The following is a 16,096-nucleotide window of genomic DNA, read 5'->3' as shown; positions in this document are numbered from 1 at the left end:
CCTCTGTATTTCAAATCTGTGCTCGTGTTTCTCATTCATGAAACTATGGTTCCACATTGGTGGCTGTTCGAGCTGAACAAAGGGTAGGTTTATTAGTCCAAGATCGATGTTGCTCTTAAGTGTTATTAAGTTAATCAATCGGTCAATCAAGAGGTACTTGTATAGTGCGGCTTGTCACCCGAGGGAGTATCCAAGCGCAGTGCTGCAGATATCAATCGAAGAGCCAGGTCTTGTGTCCCTTCCTGAAGTGGGTCAATGAGGGTGAAGTGCAGAGATGGAGGGCATTCCAGGATTTGGTGGTGTGGTGTGAAAACGAGTGTCCTCTGGAGCGGTAGTGGTGGGTGCTTGGTAGCTGAGCAAGGACGTAGTGTGTGTAGCGGAGGTTCTTGGGAGGTCGGTGGAAGAGCATGCGGTCATTCATGTAGGCAGGTCCTTTTCATGGAGACTTGGGTCAGAAGCTTGAATTGACATCTCTCCTGAACGGAGAGCTAGTGTAGGTCCTTCAGGTGCTGGCTGATGTAGGTCCTCTTCGGAAGGTTGACGATCATCAATAGGCGATTTGAGCCTAGCTCATATTTGACTGACCAGTGTAGTTCTATTCTCAAAGAATGGTTTCTTGTCCAGAGATGTATCTTAACCTAATGTCATTTCTTTTATTGCTTTTTGCTGTACAGATGCTGGACGAGAACCATCACTTGATACAATGCATCATGGAATACCAAAGCAAAGGCAAAACTGCAGAATGCACTCAGTAAGTAACATATAGCGTTGAAACCAGTCACTTGCACTTAGTGGCCTCCCAAAGTTGAATAATGTTAGGACAACCTCATATTTGAGGTAGTGAGATAAAGGGTAATGTGAGAATTTGTATCAGATGTACTAGCATACTCTTGCAAAAAGTGGTCAGAAATTGCACACCAACTTTTTGCGATCAGTGTTTGATTTTTGTGAAGTGACCGATATGAAGTGACCTACGTACTTTTAGGTCAGTGTGCAAAATCATCAGTCTCAAGAGGTCACAGAACAACTTGCCTTATGAATATTAATTAAACAGGTCGAATTGGCAAACTCTTGTCGTTGGTCACAAACACAGGGGTGTTAGCCTGAAACATACAGCAGACCACTGCGTTTCCATTCCCAAATGGCGAACTTTGTTTATTGTTTTTTTTAAAGCAGTCCATATATTTTAAAGGAATTGGCGCTGCCTTAAAAATTAAATGTTTTCCATTAGGGAAAATATCAGTAGAAGAAGTTAGACGTGTGCTTATTCCCTTGAGGCTGTCCACGATTCCCAAAAGGAAAAGGGTCCCAAAAGGACCCATTTGAACATTTGATACATTGCATACCGAATCACAGTTTGGATGGAATACCCCTTTTAGAAGTGTTCCACATTTTAATTAGGTAGTGGTCGTAAAACACATTTCTAACTCAGAAGGTGTGTTTTGTACATTAGAAACAGCCTTTTGTGAGGGCAAACCCAGAGATTTGCTGATTTGCTTTGACGTTGATTAAAATGAATACCACTGAGTTTGTTAAAAGTGCCCGGTATAAGAGTGCTCCGAGGTAGCTCTGTGTTTGCTAGCCACAATGTAGGCTCTGTCTTTAAAAAATGTATATATTATATTAAAAGGTGTAATTCCCCGACAGAAGCAACTTGAGATAATAGTGAATGACACATGAGATACCTTTTACTGAGATGCCTGGATGGATATTGCAGAATGTTTTTCTCAGCTCCAGACCATGCTTTGAACTTGGAGTATTACTTACTTATGGAATTCATCCTAAAATAAATTTTTAGAAACTATAGTGTAATTAACATTCCAACTGATATATCATTCAGTTAGTTAACATTTCTTATTTTAAAACATGGGTATTTTTCTTGCAATTCACTTTCATTGTAACTAATGTGTCATGTAAATTAGAAGACGTGGTTTTGTCTTAATAGTCCTATTCAGATCAGGCTGAGAGTTAATTTAATCTTTGTGACAGCAGGTCTTTAAAGGCATCAATTTGCTCACATCAGTGGAGCTGTGTTGGTGGAAGCAGGGGAAAGACTGTTGCATATCCACTACTGTATTTCTGTTTTTTGGAAAAATTTCATTCATGTTAAGGAGCAAAAGTAGCTACTGCTCTGCCCCGTTTTAGAATTTCCTTAGGATGGTACTATAAATACTCAATGTATGATATGCCATCCACGATCAGCCATCGCTACAATCTTTTGCAGTCACATTTAACAAGAGACTTCCTCCCCCTGTGCTGTATCTGAATATAAACTCTGATGCTGGATGATGCAGGTAGATCACTTTGACAAATTCTTTAGATGTGCTCTGGCCTTTGCAGTGACTTTAACTCATCAAAGCAACTTACTGTACTAGTCTTGAGCATCGAAAGCTAAGGGCATTTTGGTAGTCCTTTCTTTTAGTCACCAGTCCTTCCATTGTGAAGGAATTTCCTAATATGAGGGACTCTTTTACATTACATGAGCTCCATAGGTGTCCGAGAGTATTGTAGAGGTGTGAGAAGTTAAACTGCATATATACGTTTTGTATTCTTTGCGAAGAACTGTGGCAACATTTGTAGCTTTCCAAAGTGTTTCATTTTCCCACTTTCAAGATGTCAGTTTGTTACATATGTTCATTCAGTATAACAAAATGGTTTTACATAAGATACACTTCACAAAAAAGTCAGGGCCTATTCACAAAAGTTAATATACATGTGTATGTTTATTCTTGTGTATATTCACTATGACACCTAGGTGTAACTCTATACTTTAAAAAAAAACTAATCTCCATTTAGAATTATACATTTACACGTGGTGTAAATGTATGTCTCCACCCTCTCAGATCAGGAGGTCGAGCCTCCTAGCAATAGGATTTACGATTGTAAAGTTACTGTTAGCAACTTCACACATAGGTGGAGATCGCTGTATGATAAAGCATAGACAAATTATTAAAGTTTATTATTCTTTACAAAAAATATTAGAAATAGTATAGTATAAAATGGAATTGTAAATTAATTTTATATATTTATTGTTAACCTAGAGCAGGTGGCTCCAACCAGTCGTTCGCACGCTACCAATAGCTCCCAGACACCTTCAAATTCTCTTGCAGTCTTGACTTTATTTTTAAGTAAGCACCAGTCACATTTTTCTTTTAACATTAAGGGAAGTCTGTGTTTACTTTACATTATTATCACCAGGCAGCAGATAGCAGAGTGTGAAAATGAGTATTGCTCAGTCAGATTTATGAGTTACAAAACAATGGGGTTGACCCAGACACGTCACTAGGGCCTGGGTAAAATTCGGTACATAAAAGGGGGTGGTCCCAGTGGAAACACAATATTACATGGATATCTACATCACCTAATAAGTCAATTTAAACCAATACGTATACATGACAAAAATATTTAATCAAGTGAACATATATTTAATCATGTTAAAAAAACAGCACATTTGTCAAAACAGTTATACATAGTTGCCCCGAGGGGGGAGGAGGGAGGAAATGGTGCAGCAAAGTGCAGAAGTGAGGGTACGTGATAAAGGAAAGGCAGTGAACAGTATATACATCAAAAACATAAAAAGGCCTGTCCAGCCTTAACCAAGGTTAAATTATTTACAAAACAGAATGTCAGAAGCGACATGGTGAATCTATCACCGTTGTCAACATTCAGAAAACAAAACCTAGAGCTGTTGACGTTTCGACCCAGGGTTAGTGTAGGAAATTCAGCTCCTTACAGAAGGGTCTTTATCAGGACCGTGGGGGGGGGCACCCTAAGTCCACCAGGATATGTGGTGGAGAGAGATGAAAAGAGCTGGCCCGCAGGCTCCAGGGTCAGAGAGGGATGGACTCTTGATGGGAAATGTCAATGGATTGGTTTATTCCTTTAGTGTAGTAGAGAGGGGCATGGATAAATCAGGGTGCTCCTATCTGCTCAGCGGTGATTTCACATCTGTCTGCTTGCTAATCAGATTAGTCTGTCCTTCTCTGACCCTGGAGCCTGCGGGCCCGCTCTTTTCATCTCTCTCCACCACGTCTTGGTGGACTTAGGGTGCCCCCCACGGTCCTGATGAAGACCCTTCTGTAAGGAGCTGAATTTCCTACACTAACCCTGGGTCGAAAAGTCAACAGCTCTATGTTTTGTTTTCTGAATGTTGACAGTAGTGATAGATTCACTGTGTCGCTTCTGAAATTCTGTTTTGCAAATAAATTAGCCTTGGTTAAGGCTGGACAGGTCTTTTTATGTCTTTGATGTATATACTGTTCACTGCCCTTCCTTTATCATGTACCCTCACTTCTGCACTTTGCTGCACCTTTTCCTCCCTCCTCTCTCCTCGGGGCACCTATGTGTAAGTGTTTTGACAAATGTGCTGTTTTTTTAACATGATTAAGTATATGTTCACTTGATTACATATTTTTGTCATGTATAAGTATTGTTTGGAATTGACTTATTAGATGAGGTTGGTATCCATGTAATATTGTGTTTCCACTGGGACCGCCCCCTTTTATGTACCCAGTCAGATTTATGGGCCAGGCTGGGTCACATAGGTGAAGAACTGAAGTATTTAGCTCATAAATAAAAGTCCTTGTCAACTCAATATTGGAGCGTGAGAACAAAATGATGTTTCTGAATGCTTTTGAATGACAGAAAAGGAAAATGATAAGTTACTTTAATGATTAACTCTTAATTTCAATGTTCTCCAATTTCAAAGGCCTTTTGCTCCCAGTGGCAAGTAGACACACTGTGCCATGTTTATAACTGACAAATAGTCATATTTTTCAAAAGGGAGAAAATCAAAGTGAAGAAAACGTTTTCTATGAAACTTTAAGTATTAATGTCTTTCTCCGCTTCCAGTTAAGCCATATACGTCTTAATGTTTTATGAAGCATGTTTATTCACTTAAAATTCCCTCATTTAAACCAACGTATGTTTCTGTTATAAATTTGGCACCATGTCTACAGGCCCTTGGGAGAAAGATGCTTGCTGTTTGTAAATGTGATAAATGGAAATGAGAGAACATTTAAACAATGAGTTTTATAGAATCCATATAAACAAAGTTAACTCTTCAGTATAATTTTCTCAATATAGTGCCATATTTATAATTGAAAAATACAGCTATTATTTTAAGTTGGAGAAATGTAGAGTGCAGAAAATTGTTCCATATTTTGAACATTTTTGCAGAACATTTTTCTGCACTTTTAAATTTCCCCCATTTGTGTTGTACCTGTAACTGAGGCCAAACATGTCCTGTGTGTATTGTGACACATTTAGTGCTGTAGTAACTTTAGAAGTGCAGTTTGTGGATAGTAATGGCCTTACACATTTGTGGGTGCTTGTTTTGTATTACCATGTCCCTCACTAAACTTCTCCTTAAGTTTCTCTAACCCCTCCCATTTATTAGTCAGTAGTTATGTACTACTAAAACATATATCTGTGTGTGCGAAGATCTTTGCCATCACAGCAATGATCTCCACACAGAAAAGATAGGAGAGGCAGCAACAGAGGCCTCCGGCCATAGATTTGTGAATTGTAGTTGGTATTATGTGAGTAGTACTACTGTGGTATTAATTTACACAAACACATAATGCAGTTTGTTAATCAGGCCCTAAAAGTTGGCTTCCACCACAATGCCATAATGCGTGTAATCAGTCTGAAAAGCATAAACGTGAAGAGAAAATTTCAGCAAGCATTTGCCATTGTGCATGGAGTCGCTCCACAAAAGGGAAACTCATATACAAATGTTCTTAGATTTTCCCATCTGGCCGGTTTCGGTGAAAGTTATGCGACACTGCAGGAAAACAAAACTTTGTCCAGGAGAAAGTGAACATGACCTTGAAAACCTCCCCAAAGAGGGAAACTCGTGAACTTTGCTGACATTTTTTTTTCACCACATAATCCTATCATACTCTGGTTGTGAATATTCCAGCACACAGATATGTCTGACACCTTTTCTGATATTTATTAAAGAGGTGCATTCCCCAGTAGGGCCACATCTGATACTTCCCTCAACATCCTCATGCAACTGAGCAAGAAGATGGATGAGTTTTGGGTTAGCGTCCTTAGTTAATAGCACTTTCCACAACTTTGACTGGACTACATTGTTGAATGCTGCGCTAAGGTCCATAAAGCCCAAGTAAAGCCAACCTTCTTTGACAAGGACATATTTGGTCATAATTGGGTCGTGGTTCAGGCACTTGCTGGCAGTACTCAGTCCAGGCCTGAAACTTCATTGCACTGGAGTTAAGATGTTCTTCTAGAGAGCTCAGCATTCTAGCTTGCCCAGCAGTACCCTGCCCAGAACCTTAGCCGCTGCATCTATCAAAGATATGGGCCTGTATCTGTGAGAATCACTCCTGTCCTGCTTTTTGAAAATTGTGATGAGAATCGCCCTGGACCAGGATTTAGAAGAGCTGGCCAGGGACACACTTGTGAATAATCTCATCAGTAAGCGGGTCCAGAATGTCAGTTGCCCTTGAACAGATCGATGGAGATACCGTCTGACCCAGGCACTTTGTTACATGGGCATCTATTTATCGCCACCGTTAGAGTAAAAGGGAATTCTTCAGTACTGCCCAAACCGGTTGATACAACCGCACTTGCTCTCTCAAGAGAGGTCAGGTCATGAAAGTCATATAGCTTGGTGGATTGACTACCCCAGACTTGATTGAGGATGTTTCTATCAATACTCTAAGACGTACTAGTGGAAAAAAGGTGCCTTGACTGTCCTCCAGAAAAGAGCAGAGTCATTACCAGCAGGTGCAGCAGTCAGCTGCTCCCAGGCCTCCCTCCTAATCACACCTTTCCTTTCCTTTACCACCTCTTTATAAAGTTTTCTACACCTTCTGATTTCGCCTTAGTTTCTCAGGGAGGTTTTTATTGCTTTGATGACACTGCTATGGGTTTGTGTGCAGGATTTATCAAAACACTTATTTAATTCTGGAGCTTGTCGGCACTTAGGAGCCATTAAATAAACAGATACCCGCTTATAAATTTCAGAGAATGCTCCTAAAACTGAGTTAGGGCCAAATTCCTGGTTCAGGCAGATATCAAACTGCTCATTCTATGTTTCCAGAAGTTGGCTAAAGAGAGCATTTGGCTCCACGTCCTGCAACCTCCTCCATGCACCCCCATTTGTGGTATAAATAATCTGTCCAAGCATTTTGTATTCTGTTGCTGACCAACCTACACTGAGGCTTATGGCCAGGGGGTTGTGATCGCTCAGCAGAGTGGGTGAAACCTAAACCCCACACACCTTCCTCGCTCAGCTCTTTGAGGGTGCAGTAAAATCGATCACCAACCCAGTACCTCTCCCCGTACATGTTACGCAGCTGTGAGCTTCATTGGCAGCCAAATCAACAGTGAGAATCAGTTCATGAGTTTTCAACAACATGTTTAGTCTAACAACACAGAGATTATGAGTAAATTGAGAAAGATCACAAAAAACAGTGTCTTCCCCACCACCAGCCTTATCCACCGGAATGGGTAAATGTCTCATAATAAAGTCTCCTTCCCACATGATAACATGTTCCAGTCCAAATGTCACTGTGTCTAAAGCTGAGGAAAAAGATTCAGTGACTTGGGTATTATTGGTGGAAAGTTATTGTAGTAAAAGTTAACGAGTACCACAAGGGGGACCTTTGGCCAATACAAACAAATGATCTGAAAAAAGGGAGAGTGCACACACAATTTCAATATAGACGCGCCCAATGTAACACTTATGAGAATCAAAAGACCTGTACTATAGTGCCCAGAGGACGAGTTGGCCGCCGGTGTGAACACTGAATAGAAAGCATTTAGATGTATATTTAGATGTATATCAGTCTGAGACCACAGTTCCTGGAGACAAATAATCTGTTGGCTGTTAATTAGTGATAGCCAGGTCTTATTCACACTTTTGCTCCAAAGACCCGCAATGTTCCAGAAAAGTATATTCAGATCCAGAGTTGCCTACAGGTGGAACGGCCAAGGCCTTTGAAGAACGAATGGTACCAGAAGAACTTCCGGAATGCAAGGTGGTAGCAAGAGGGTTGATCTTGGTCAGAAGTGGTTGAGAAATGATGACCATGTTTATATTACTTCGTTCACAACCATATGTAGCTACAGAAGAATTAGAAAAGCTCACAGATGTATCAGGTACAGCTATTGTGGGTGTTTACCTGGCATGCACTAAGGGATGTAAGAGAGCTCATGTGAGAGGGCTGATCTCTGAATCGCATAGCAGTCAGTCAACCAATCGATTAAACGTAGGTAGGGAGTAAGTCCTGCTACTACCTGGCCCAGGACCATGTCTGGGAGGAAAGTCTGTGATATTAGGCTGGTAGAAGAAACCCAAAGGGACCAGCAGTATACTTTGTGGAAGACCTTGGCCGTTTGCAAGTCTATTTAGGATAAACTCCACCAGTTTAGAGTTGCGAAGGTTAATTATAATACAGTCGCCAATGTCACTCTTTACATTGTTCAACACCCATTGCACCCTGCGAACGCCAATTATGTTTTTGAACAAAACATCACTGATAATGCACCTAAGAGTGGAACTAAGCCAATAAGTTGTTTTGTTCTTTAGCTGATCGACTGTTTCAATTTGGGGTGGGCGAAGAGTGGATGCATTTTTCAAGACATTGACTTACAGAGAGCCTTCCAGGGCTAGGTGTAAAATCTGAAATGGCTTGTTACTGTTGCCATTTGATCCCACTCAAACAGAATTAACAAGCGGGGCTGTCTGGGCAGCAGGTTGTCTGCTGACAGGTTCCATGCTGGAGCAGCCTCTGCGGGACTGGGACCACGAGTAGTGTGGCTCACCTCAGAGAGCTCCTTAGACACGTCTTTATCCGCCCGTAGAGGTTCACACGGTGTGCACAAATTAGAGTGACAGCAGCACTGGGCTGGGAAGTGGTCAGGGTTGAACCAGGTCAGCAGATCTTTCAGGAAACTCGATGCTCTGCAGGTTGTGAATATAAAATGTTTTATTGCACAGGGTGACTACAGCACTTGCTAGCAAATAATTGATCTGAAGAGAAGGCGCGCACTCCAAGATCACATACTCCTTTTGATAGGATGTGTGATATTTGGGGTATTTATTTGGAGAAATTCAAGATGGTGCAGCTGCAGGTGTTTTTTAAAAATGGTAATACCACCAGCTACTGCTTCTTGCAGAGTGTATGTCTGTATACTCCAATTGCATCTTATTTATTTTACAATTTTCTTTAGTGCGGACAAGGGCACATTTATAACTTGTGATCAGTTTACTGAGGTTTTCACATTATACTATGCGTTGTGATAAGACTGACTGCAATAGATGTCAAAAGACTGTTTCGCTGTTAGGTGTGTGCTTAAAAAAATTCACACTAACAATTTTTAAGGCATTGTGTGATGGCGAAGGAGTTCTTAACTTTTGTTGCACATCATGGGAAATGTTGAAAGAGTGTTTACTATTTTTTTAGTTAGGTGTTTACTATATTTTTGTTAGGAGAATCTCTGAGGTTGTTTGAGGCAATCCATAGGCATAGCTTCATGCCGCCAAGTAATTAATGTGAACAGAAACCTAGCGGAAAGGAGTTATAATAATGTTTTGGGTCGTGTTCAGCCCTGGCAGGGACCTTCTAGATATATTTTAGTTTTAACTGGTGTATTTTATCTGTTAGTAAAGTCCTTTTGGATTTGACCGTTGTGCTGGCGATTGGAACATGCTCCGGACCATGGCGGGGACATTCTACGGCAAAGTAAAAAGGCCGCAGCACATGCCTGTGCCATGCTGCACCCCCTGCATGTACATTCACTGTGTGCCATGCACCATGTTGTGCATGGCACATGGTGCACGGAGGTCAGTGGAGGCACTACATGTGCCCATAGGGACACTTTCTCTAGGTCTCCAGGGGCCCTGTTTGTGGCCACAAATACCTTTCCGACAACCTTTTTATGGCTGTGTTCCCACCATGAAAAGGCTGTCAGAAAGAGATATTGTAATCTTGATGGCGGTGCCTGCCTCAACACTGCCGCCATTCGAGGACGCAGCTCCGACTGCTGCCACGTTGCAATCTCTGATCCAGGCGGAGGAGGCAGTCTTGCGTCAGAGAGCTGTGGATCCTGACAGCGGTTCCACAGCCTCTATCGTAATCAGGCCCTTAGTTTCTAACCCACTCCATCTTTGGAGTAAGGCTTAACAGCTTGTCCTCGCTACACTAAAAGTGGCACGTCCCAACTCATACACTGGTAAATGACATTATCCAAATAGGATAACCACGGACTGCTCCAGCACTCCATGAAAATACCTCACAGCCTACGTGTTTATGAACACAGTCATGTGGATTGATAGTGAATTTAGCATGGAGAGCCACTGTTAGCAAAAAAAACCTGTTTGTGGTAGATAGTGTAACACAATTCTGAACCAGGAGTGGATATCATTTAACAGAAGAGCTGTGATCTGCACTGTTTTACGGGTAGCTGTGTTCATCCAGGGCTCATCACATGCTAGGGAAGGTTTCAGCCTGTTAATCTTCATCTCAATGTCACCTTCAAATACAGATGTAAAATGATGAATTGCGAAAGTAGTTCAGTTCCATGCCAACACAGCAGTGATTATAAATGGACATGTTTTCCTCTTGGCCTGGTCGCCCCCAAAAATTCTGTACTTAATCCTCCTTCCCCCACAGATACCAACAACTTCTGCATCGGAACCTTGTCTATTTGGCCACCATCGCAGATTCCAACCAGAACATGCAAAGTCTGCTTCCTGCGGTGAGTACTGAGCCTCATCCAGGATTAGAGAGACCTTGTGCAGGACGGGTTCTCACCTGTGGGAAGGCAAGTGACAGGGAGGGGAAAGGGTTACTCCGGTGCAGGTGGGGAGGCAGTGGACCGGAAATAAGGAAACATCTAATTTGAGTGAGGACAGGGGTCAATGAGGTTGAATGTTTCACCCATGGGATGACAGTGCTTGGGAGAAGATGGGTTTGCACCTGAGGAGGACAAGGGTCCTGGGCGAATGCTCCTTATCCTGGGAATCACAGGCTGCAGTTGGATAGGGCTAATCATGAGGTCAAGTGGGGACTACTAAGAGAGAGGACATGCTTGTAAATCAAGATTTGGGGATAGTAGGGTGGGTACTGCTGACTAGTGGCACCTGAACCCCTTTCAGAGGCACTGCATGGAGGATTATTTTGCTGGTTGCATCTGTACTCCAAACACTTTAAATAATCCACACAGGCCCTTAGGCCACCTCTTGTTGAAATCTTGATTCAAACACAAACCTGGATTCTTAGATTTGCAATTAGTGCACATTTGAAATGTTCTCCTTCACATTACTTGACAAATGCCCCCACAACATGAAAGGAAAAAACTGCTTGGAAAATGGCACACCCGGTAAATACTATAACCCACTGTAATAATATTTATGATTAGGTAGTCAGCACCTGAGATTGCACAGGTACTGGAATGAGCTGCACAGTGTCTTAGCATGCTATGTGTCCTCAGATCCTCCCCGAGTTTCAATCGGTTTATTTAAGTGTTTCTATAGTGCTAGCACGCTGGAATTAATTTGCTTTTAGGTGCTTAGTCACACTAAGCATTCAATGTTGCTGCAAATAATGGGGGAATTCATGAGATAACGACAGGTGCAATACGTAAATTGTGCAACCCATTTTTAGCCATGAGCTGTCGAAAAGGGTTACTATAAATTGAGATTTACTTCTGATTTATCTAGGTTTTAGTGCCCTGCTGCAAAAGAGGATTTGGCCTAACGGCTAGACCGGTCGACCTCTAAGCTGGGGAACCAGGTTTGAGTCTCAGCAGGGACGCTCAACATCCTCCGATTCTGCGCAAATCACTTAATCTCCCAGTGCCTAACAAAATGAATGTGTCTGTCTGTAACACAATTTGTGCTCATGTAAAGCACTCTGATACCTTTGAGTCGAGTTAGCGCTGTATAAAACTCCCAAATAAACGAAGAGAAAAAAAACCACCACCAGATTCACTGGCCTTCAGCTTCTCTGTTGTGATTCCTAGATACACCATTACCCCTTTTACTAGAATTTTTGTAGCTCTTAGGAAGTTGGAGACTCTTGAACATAACCTTTCATTGCTAATCACCACTTTTACATGAAGTGCTGCAAGCTTCCAGACTTTCTCTTCACTTCTCTTGCCAAGGAGAGTCCTATGTTGTGTATGGATTTCTGCTGTAAAACACCTTTGCACCTCCATAACACTTCAGATGCAGACTAGCAGGCCTAGACCCTACTGGGTATCAGTGTTCAGTCCCATGGCCTGGCTAGGCTGTTCACCTACTCATCTACAGCTGAGCCTAGAGGCTTGGGGCAGGGTCAAGCTTAGACATTTGAGGTTGATCATCCTTGTGTTTCTCTTCTAGTCCAAAAATGATCACCCTAGAATCCATCTCCCCCTCTTTCAGGAGTGAAATGTCGTCTCTTGCAGACTCTCCCACATTTTCATCCTACTTCCTTCCTCAGACTAAGTATCTGTACGTTTAGTCAGATGGTTGTTATGGTAAAAAAAAATAGTTTGTTTGCTGAAGACGAGCAGTGGAGTGAGACACACTTGCTGCCATTAATTTTATTTATTTAAATCAGTGGTTCTTAAACTTTTTGAGTTCTGTGGATCCCCACTTAACTATTACTGGAATCCAGGGACCCTCACTGAATCATTACTGCAATCTGAGGGCCACCACTGAGTCATTACCGGAATCCGTAGACCCCACTGAGTCATTACTGGAATCCGTATACCCCACTGAGTCATTACCGTAATCTGGGAATCCCAGCTTAAGGAATTTGGATGATTTGAACCTCAAAACAATACACAGAAATAAGCATTCATCAAGTAAAAATGAAATATTTTATTTAATTGATAAACAAATATATAAAATGTTTTTTTTATTTTAATGGGAAGGCTGGGGCTTTTCTAAATTCAATTGAAGCCAACAGTCTGCCATACTATATTATGTGCAAATTCCTACACAATTACTTAACGTTGTACAATTTTCAATTGTGCATCTTTATTTACATACACTTTAATAATCTGGTTATATTATTACATTTTCTAAAACAGTTGTGGATCCCCTGAATAGGCACCCAGCACCCCCATGGGTCCTCAGAGAACAGGTTAAGAACCTCTGATTTCAATGATAACAGTGCTGACCGTGTTCCAAGGTGTGGCAAGGCGCTTTACAGAGAACATGTAATTGCATAAATATCCCAAACTTAAGGCTGTATGTGTAAAAACAGCTTACAGGCCAGTCTAGACAAAATTACAGAAACTGAGATGTGATGAGAGAGTGGAAAGTTTTAACAGGTAACAAAGCCAGGCCTAAACTACACATAAAACGGTTGTTTTATTTTTAACATCACAAAAGGTTTTCTACTACTCAGTAGTAGTACACATATTTAAATGTCAGCCACAAAGGGAATCTTATGATTTTTGGTGATTGGAACCTGGGTCTTTGTGCATGTAGTCAGGAACTTAGGAAATACATCTCACCTTCCACTTGTTTTAGAGTAGACAGAACCCAGGTATGAAGTTGTAGAAAGTTTTCCTTGAATGTGTGAAATGGTGACGTGAGTAACCAACTTGTTTTGATGCCGCACAGGGACAGATGGAAAGCTTCATCTGCTGACTCCATGCTTTTCCATCCCCAAACTCTCCAATCCACACAAGAGCAGCTAATGGCAGTTCTAGAAGTGCTGTGCCCTGCCAGCAATCCCACAAAAAAATGCCTTGTATACAACCTCAAGAATATTTAGCGCACAACTAATGTTGAGTCAGAGAACGTAAGGAGCGTTATGGCTGCACTGCTGGGCAGTAAGGAGATTTACTGTTAAGAAATATCTGTCCTTCCTTTATTGTTACTGACCAGCAAATCACTGACACTGGGACCCTGAGCTTAATGTGGGATCCATTGCAATAAATGGCCATTATTGTTTTTTTTTACATAAGAGGGGAATGGAAGAGAAGAGAAAACTCAATGGTGGGTTACATATCCCAATATGTTTTGTCTTCTATCTCTCTTTGTAGCCGCCAACACAAAATATGAATCTTGGACCTGGGGCGATGAACCCTAGCTCTTCGAACCAGTCCCTCAATGCACAGAGCACGCTGAGTGACGCCATTGGGACAGGCCTGCCCCCCTCCGCCCTCATCCAGGGCCAGATCTCCAATGGTGAGTACTCGGGACATCCCTTCTCTTTGGAACTTCCCAGCTTTCATGTCGTCTGGTCACAGAGAGCAGTTTGTCTTTTTACCTTCCAAGTTAACTCCCACAAAAGGTGGGCCTATTTATAACATTCTGTGATACTGTTCAAGTTCACATCATAGGTCTCTGAATTTGGTGTGAGGTACTTTAGAAAATAAGGAGGAAAAAAGAAAATTATTAAAACCCAAGTGGTGTCTTGATACTTATTTGATGTCCTGCAGCCCCACTGCCATAAGGCGATTTGAGCATGATTTTACTTTATTTTTCTCAATGATTTATTGCAGAAATGGCTGTCATAGCTAACCAATAGATTACTCCTATCCTGTATTGCACAAAACACGTTATTACTGTTCAAAATGTTCTATTCTGTGACCAACTAATTGTTTAAATCTGGCATTGCAATGTTTTGCAGAATACAGGCATTGTTTGTCTTGCACCCGGTAGCAACCGTGATAGCAATTCTCTACCACACTTCGACACAATGGATACACAGCACCCAAATTAAGCCTTAGTAGAATTACCTTACCCACCCAGTAAGTTGGAATCGGAAATAATGCGTAATTCACAGTTTTTCTCCCGAATTTCACCAACGTAGGACAAAGCAACAAAATCTGCAGTACCTGTACCTGTGAATCGCCTTCAGCCGAACCCGATTCATTTTCTTAGCTAGGGCAGAGTGGTTATGCTTTCTGCCATATCTTTCCTCAACTTCTTTCAAACATTCATCTGACCAGCTCCTCACGCACACCTTCCATGCAAGTCAAGCCTCCCTTAGCTCTCTGATTACAAATACCCCTTTGTAGTTGCCATTGAGGCAAAACTCAGTGATTTGGAGATGATTCCAGCCTGCAATCTCAACATTACCTATGGAAGCTTCAGATCCCTCTTAAGCAAAATTGTTAGAGGAAAGTCAATAGAAGCTGACTTCAAAGTTCTGCAGGCAAAACACCACCAACCACTTGCTATGGCAGAACTGATGCTGCAACAATATTTAATGATACCTATGTCTTACGGATTCAGATTTAAATTTGTAAGGCTTCGTTTGATACTGTTTGAGCAGTGGCGCTCCTCTGTTAAGGCGGAGGAGCATTGCCCCACTGCCAGGAGCAGCAAAGAAAGGAAAAATTAAAATGAAAATAACGCAATGTTATTATCATTTTATTTTTTCCTCCTGCTGCGGTAGTGCGTGATGGGGCGGAGCTGCAGGGGTTGGAGTGGTAGACACTCCTGTGCTCAGTGACTGTTTGGTCGGCCCTCTCGGGCCGCCCAAAACAGTCATGCGCTCTCCCATGTTCTCTATGCAGGTTGCATTACAGTCTGCATGGAGAACATGCCCACCCCTACAGCCCTGACCAATCACAACTCTCCATTGGACCATTGTGATTGGCTATAGGGTGGGAGCCTGGCTTCCTGCTTCCTGTTCTGACCTGGAGTCGGACACAGGCATGCAGGAGAGAAGACGCGGGACGCGGCGGTGGCGGCAAGGTACGTTTTTTTAAATTCTTATTTTTTTAAATCAGCCCGCGAGCAAGCCCTCCCTTACGACCCCAGAGCTGATAATCTTGCCGCCTTTGCACCTATTGCAAAGAATCACTGGCACATATTCTTTGTGTTTGTTCAGCCCTTTACCTCTGAAAGAAGATTAAGTAAACCAAGTTTCCATGAAATGAACACACAAACTTGCCAGGAAGCAATTGGGCATTGGTTTCAGTGAACCTACTGTAGATTAACAGCTAGATTTGCCAAATGTATGTATACAGTTGCTGAACTGACACCTAAACAGCAAGATGGCAGCCAGAATGCCAATGTGGCAGTAGTCATGTGTCGGGAGCTCGCTGCCGCATCCATTAATGAACTGACCAAGCAATGCAACTCCTCGAGTACTTGCACTTCTGCGATGTA

The 16,096-nt window shown here is 42.0% G+C and overlaps 1 protein-coding gene across 3 annotated transcripts in view; it reads left to right on the top strand.

Annotated features, from left to right (window-relative positions):
• The window catches only part of SS18L1 (SS18L1 subunit of BAF chromatin remodeling complex), a 114,428-nt gene that overhangs the window by 50,883 nt on the left and 47,449 nt on the right, over positions 1-16,096 (top strand). For all 3 annotated transcript variants that reach the window (XM_085619776.1, XM_085619775.1, XM_085619777.1), the window contains exons 2-4: positions 675-751; positions 10,647-10,731; positions 14,017-14,161. In XM_085619776.1, coding sequence (XP_085475902.1) covers positions 675-751; positions 10,647-10,731; positions 14,017-14,161 — 307 coding nt within the window. The remainder of the gene's footprint in view (positions 1-674; positions 752-10,646; positions 10,732-14,016; positions 14,162-16,096) is intronic.

Source organism: Triturus cristatus, chromosome 7 (genome assembly GCF_964204655.1).
Source record: "Triturus cristatus chromosome 7, aTriCri1.1, whole genome shotgun sequence".
Lineage (NCBI taxonomy): Eukaryota > Metazoa > Chordata > Amphibia > Caudata > Salamandridae > Triturus > Triturus cristatus.
The sequence above is the reverse complement of the archived record's forward strand: the minus strand, read 5'-3'. Positions and strand labels throughout refer to the sequence as shown.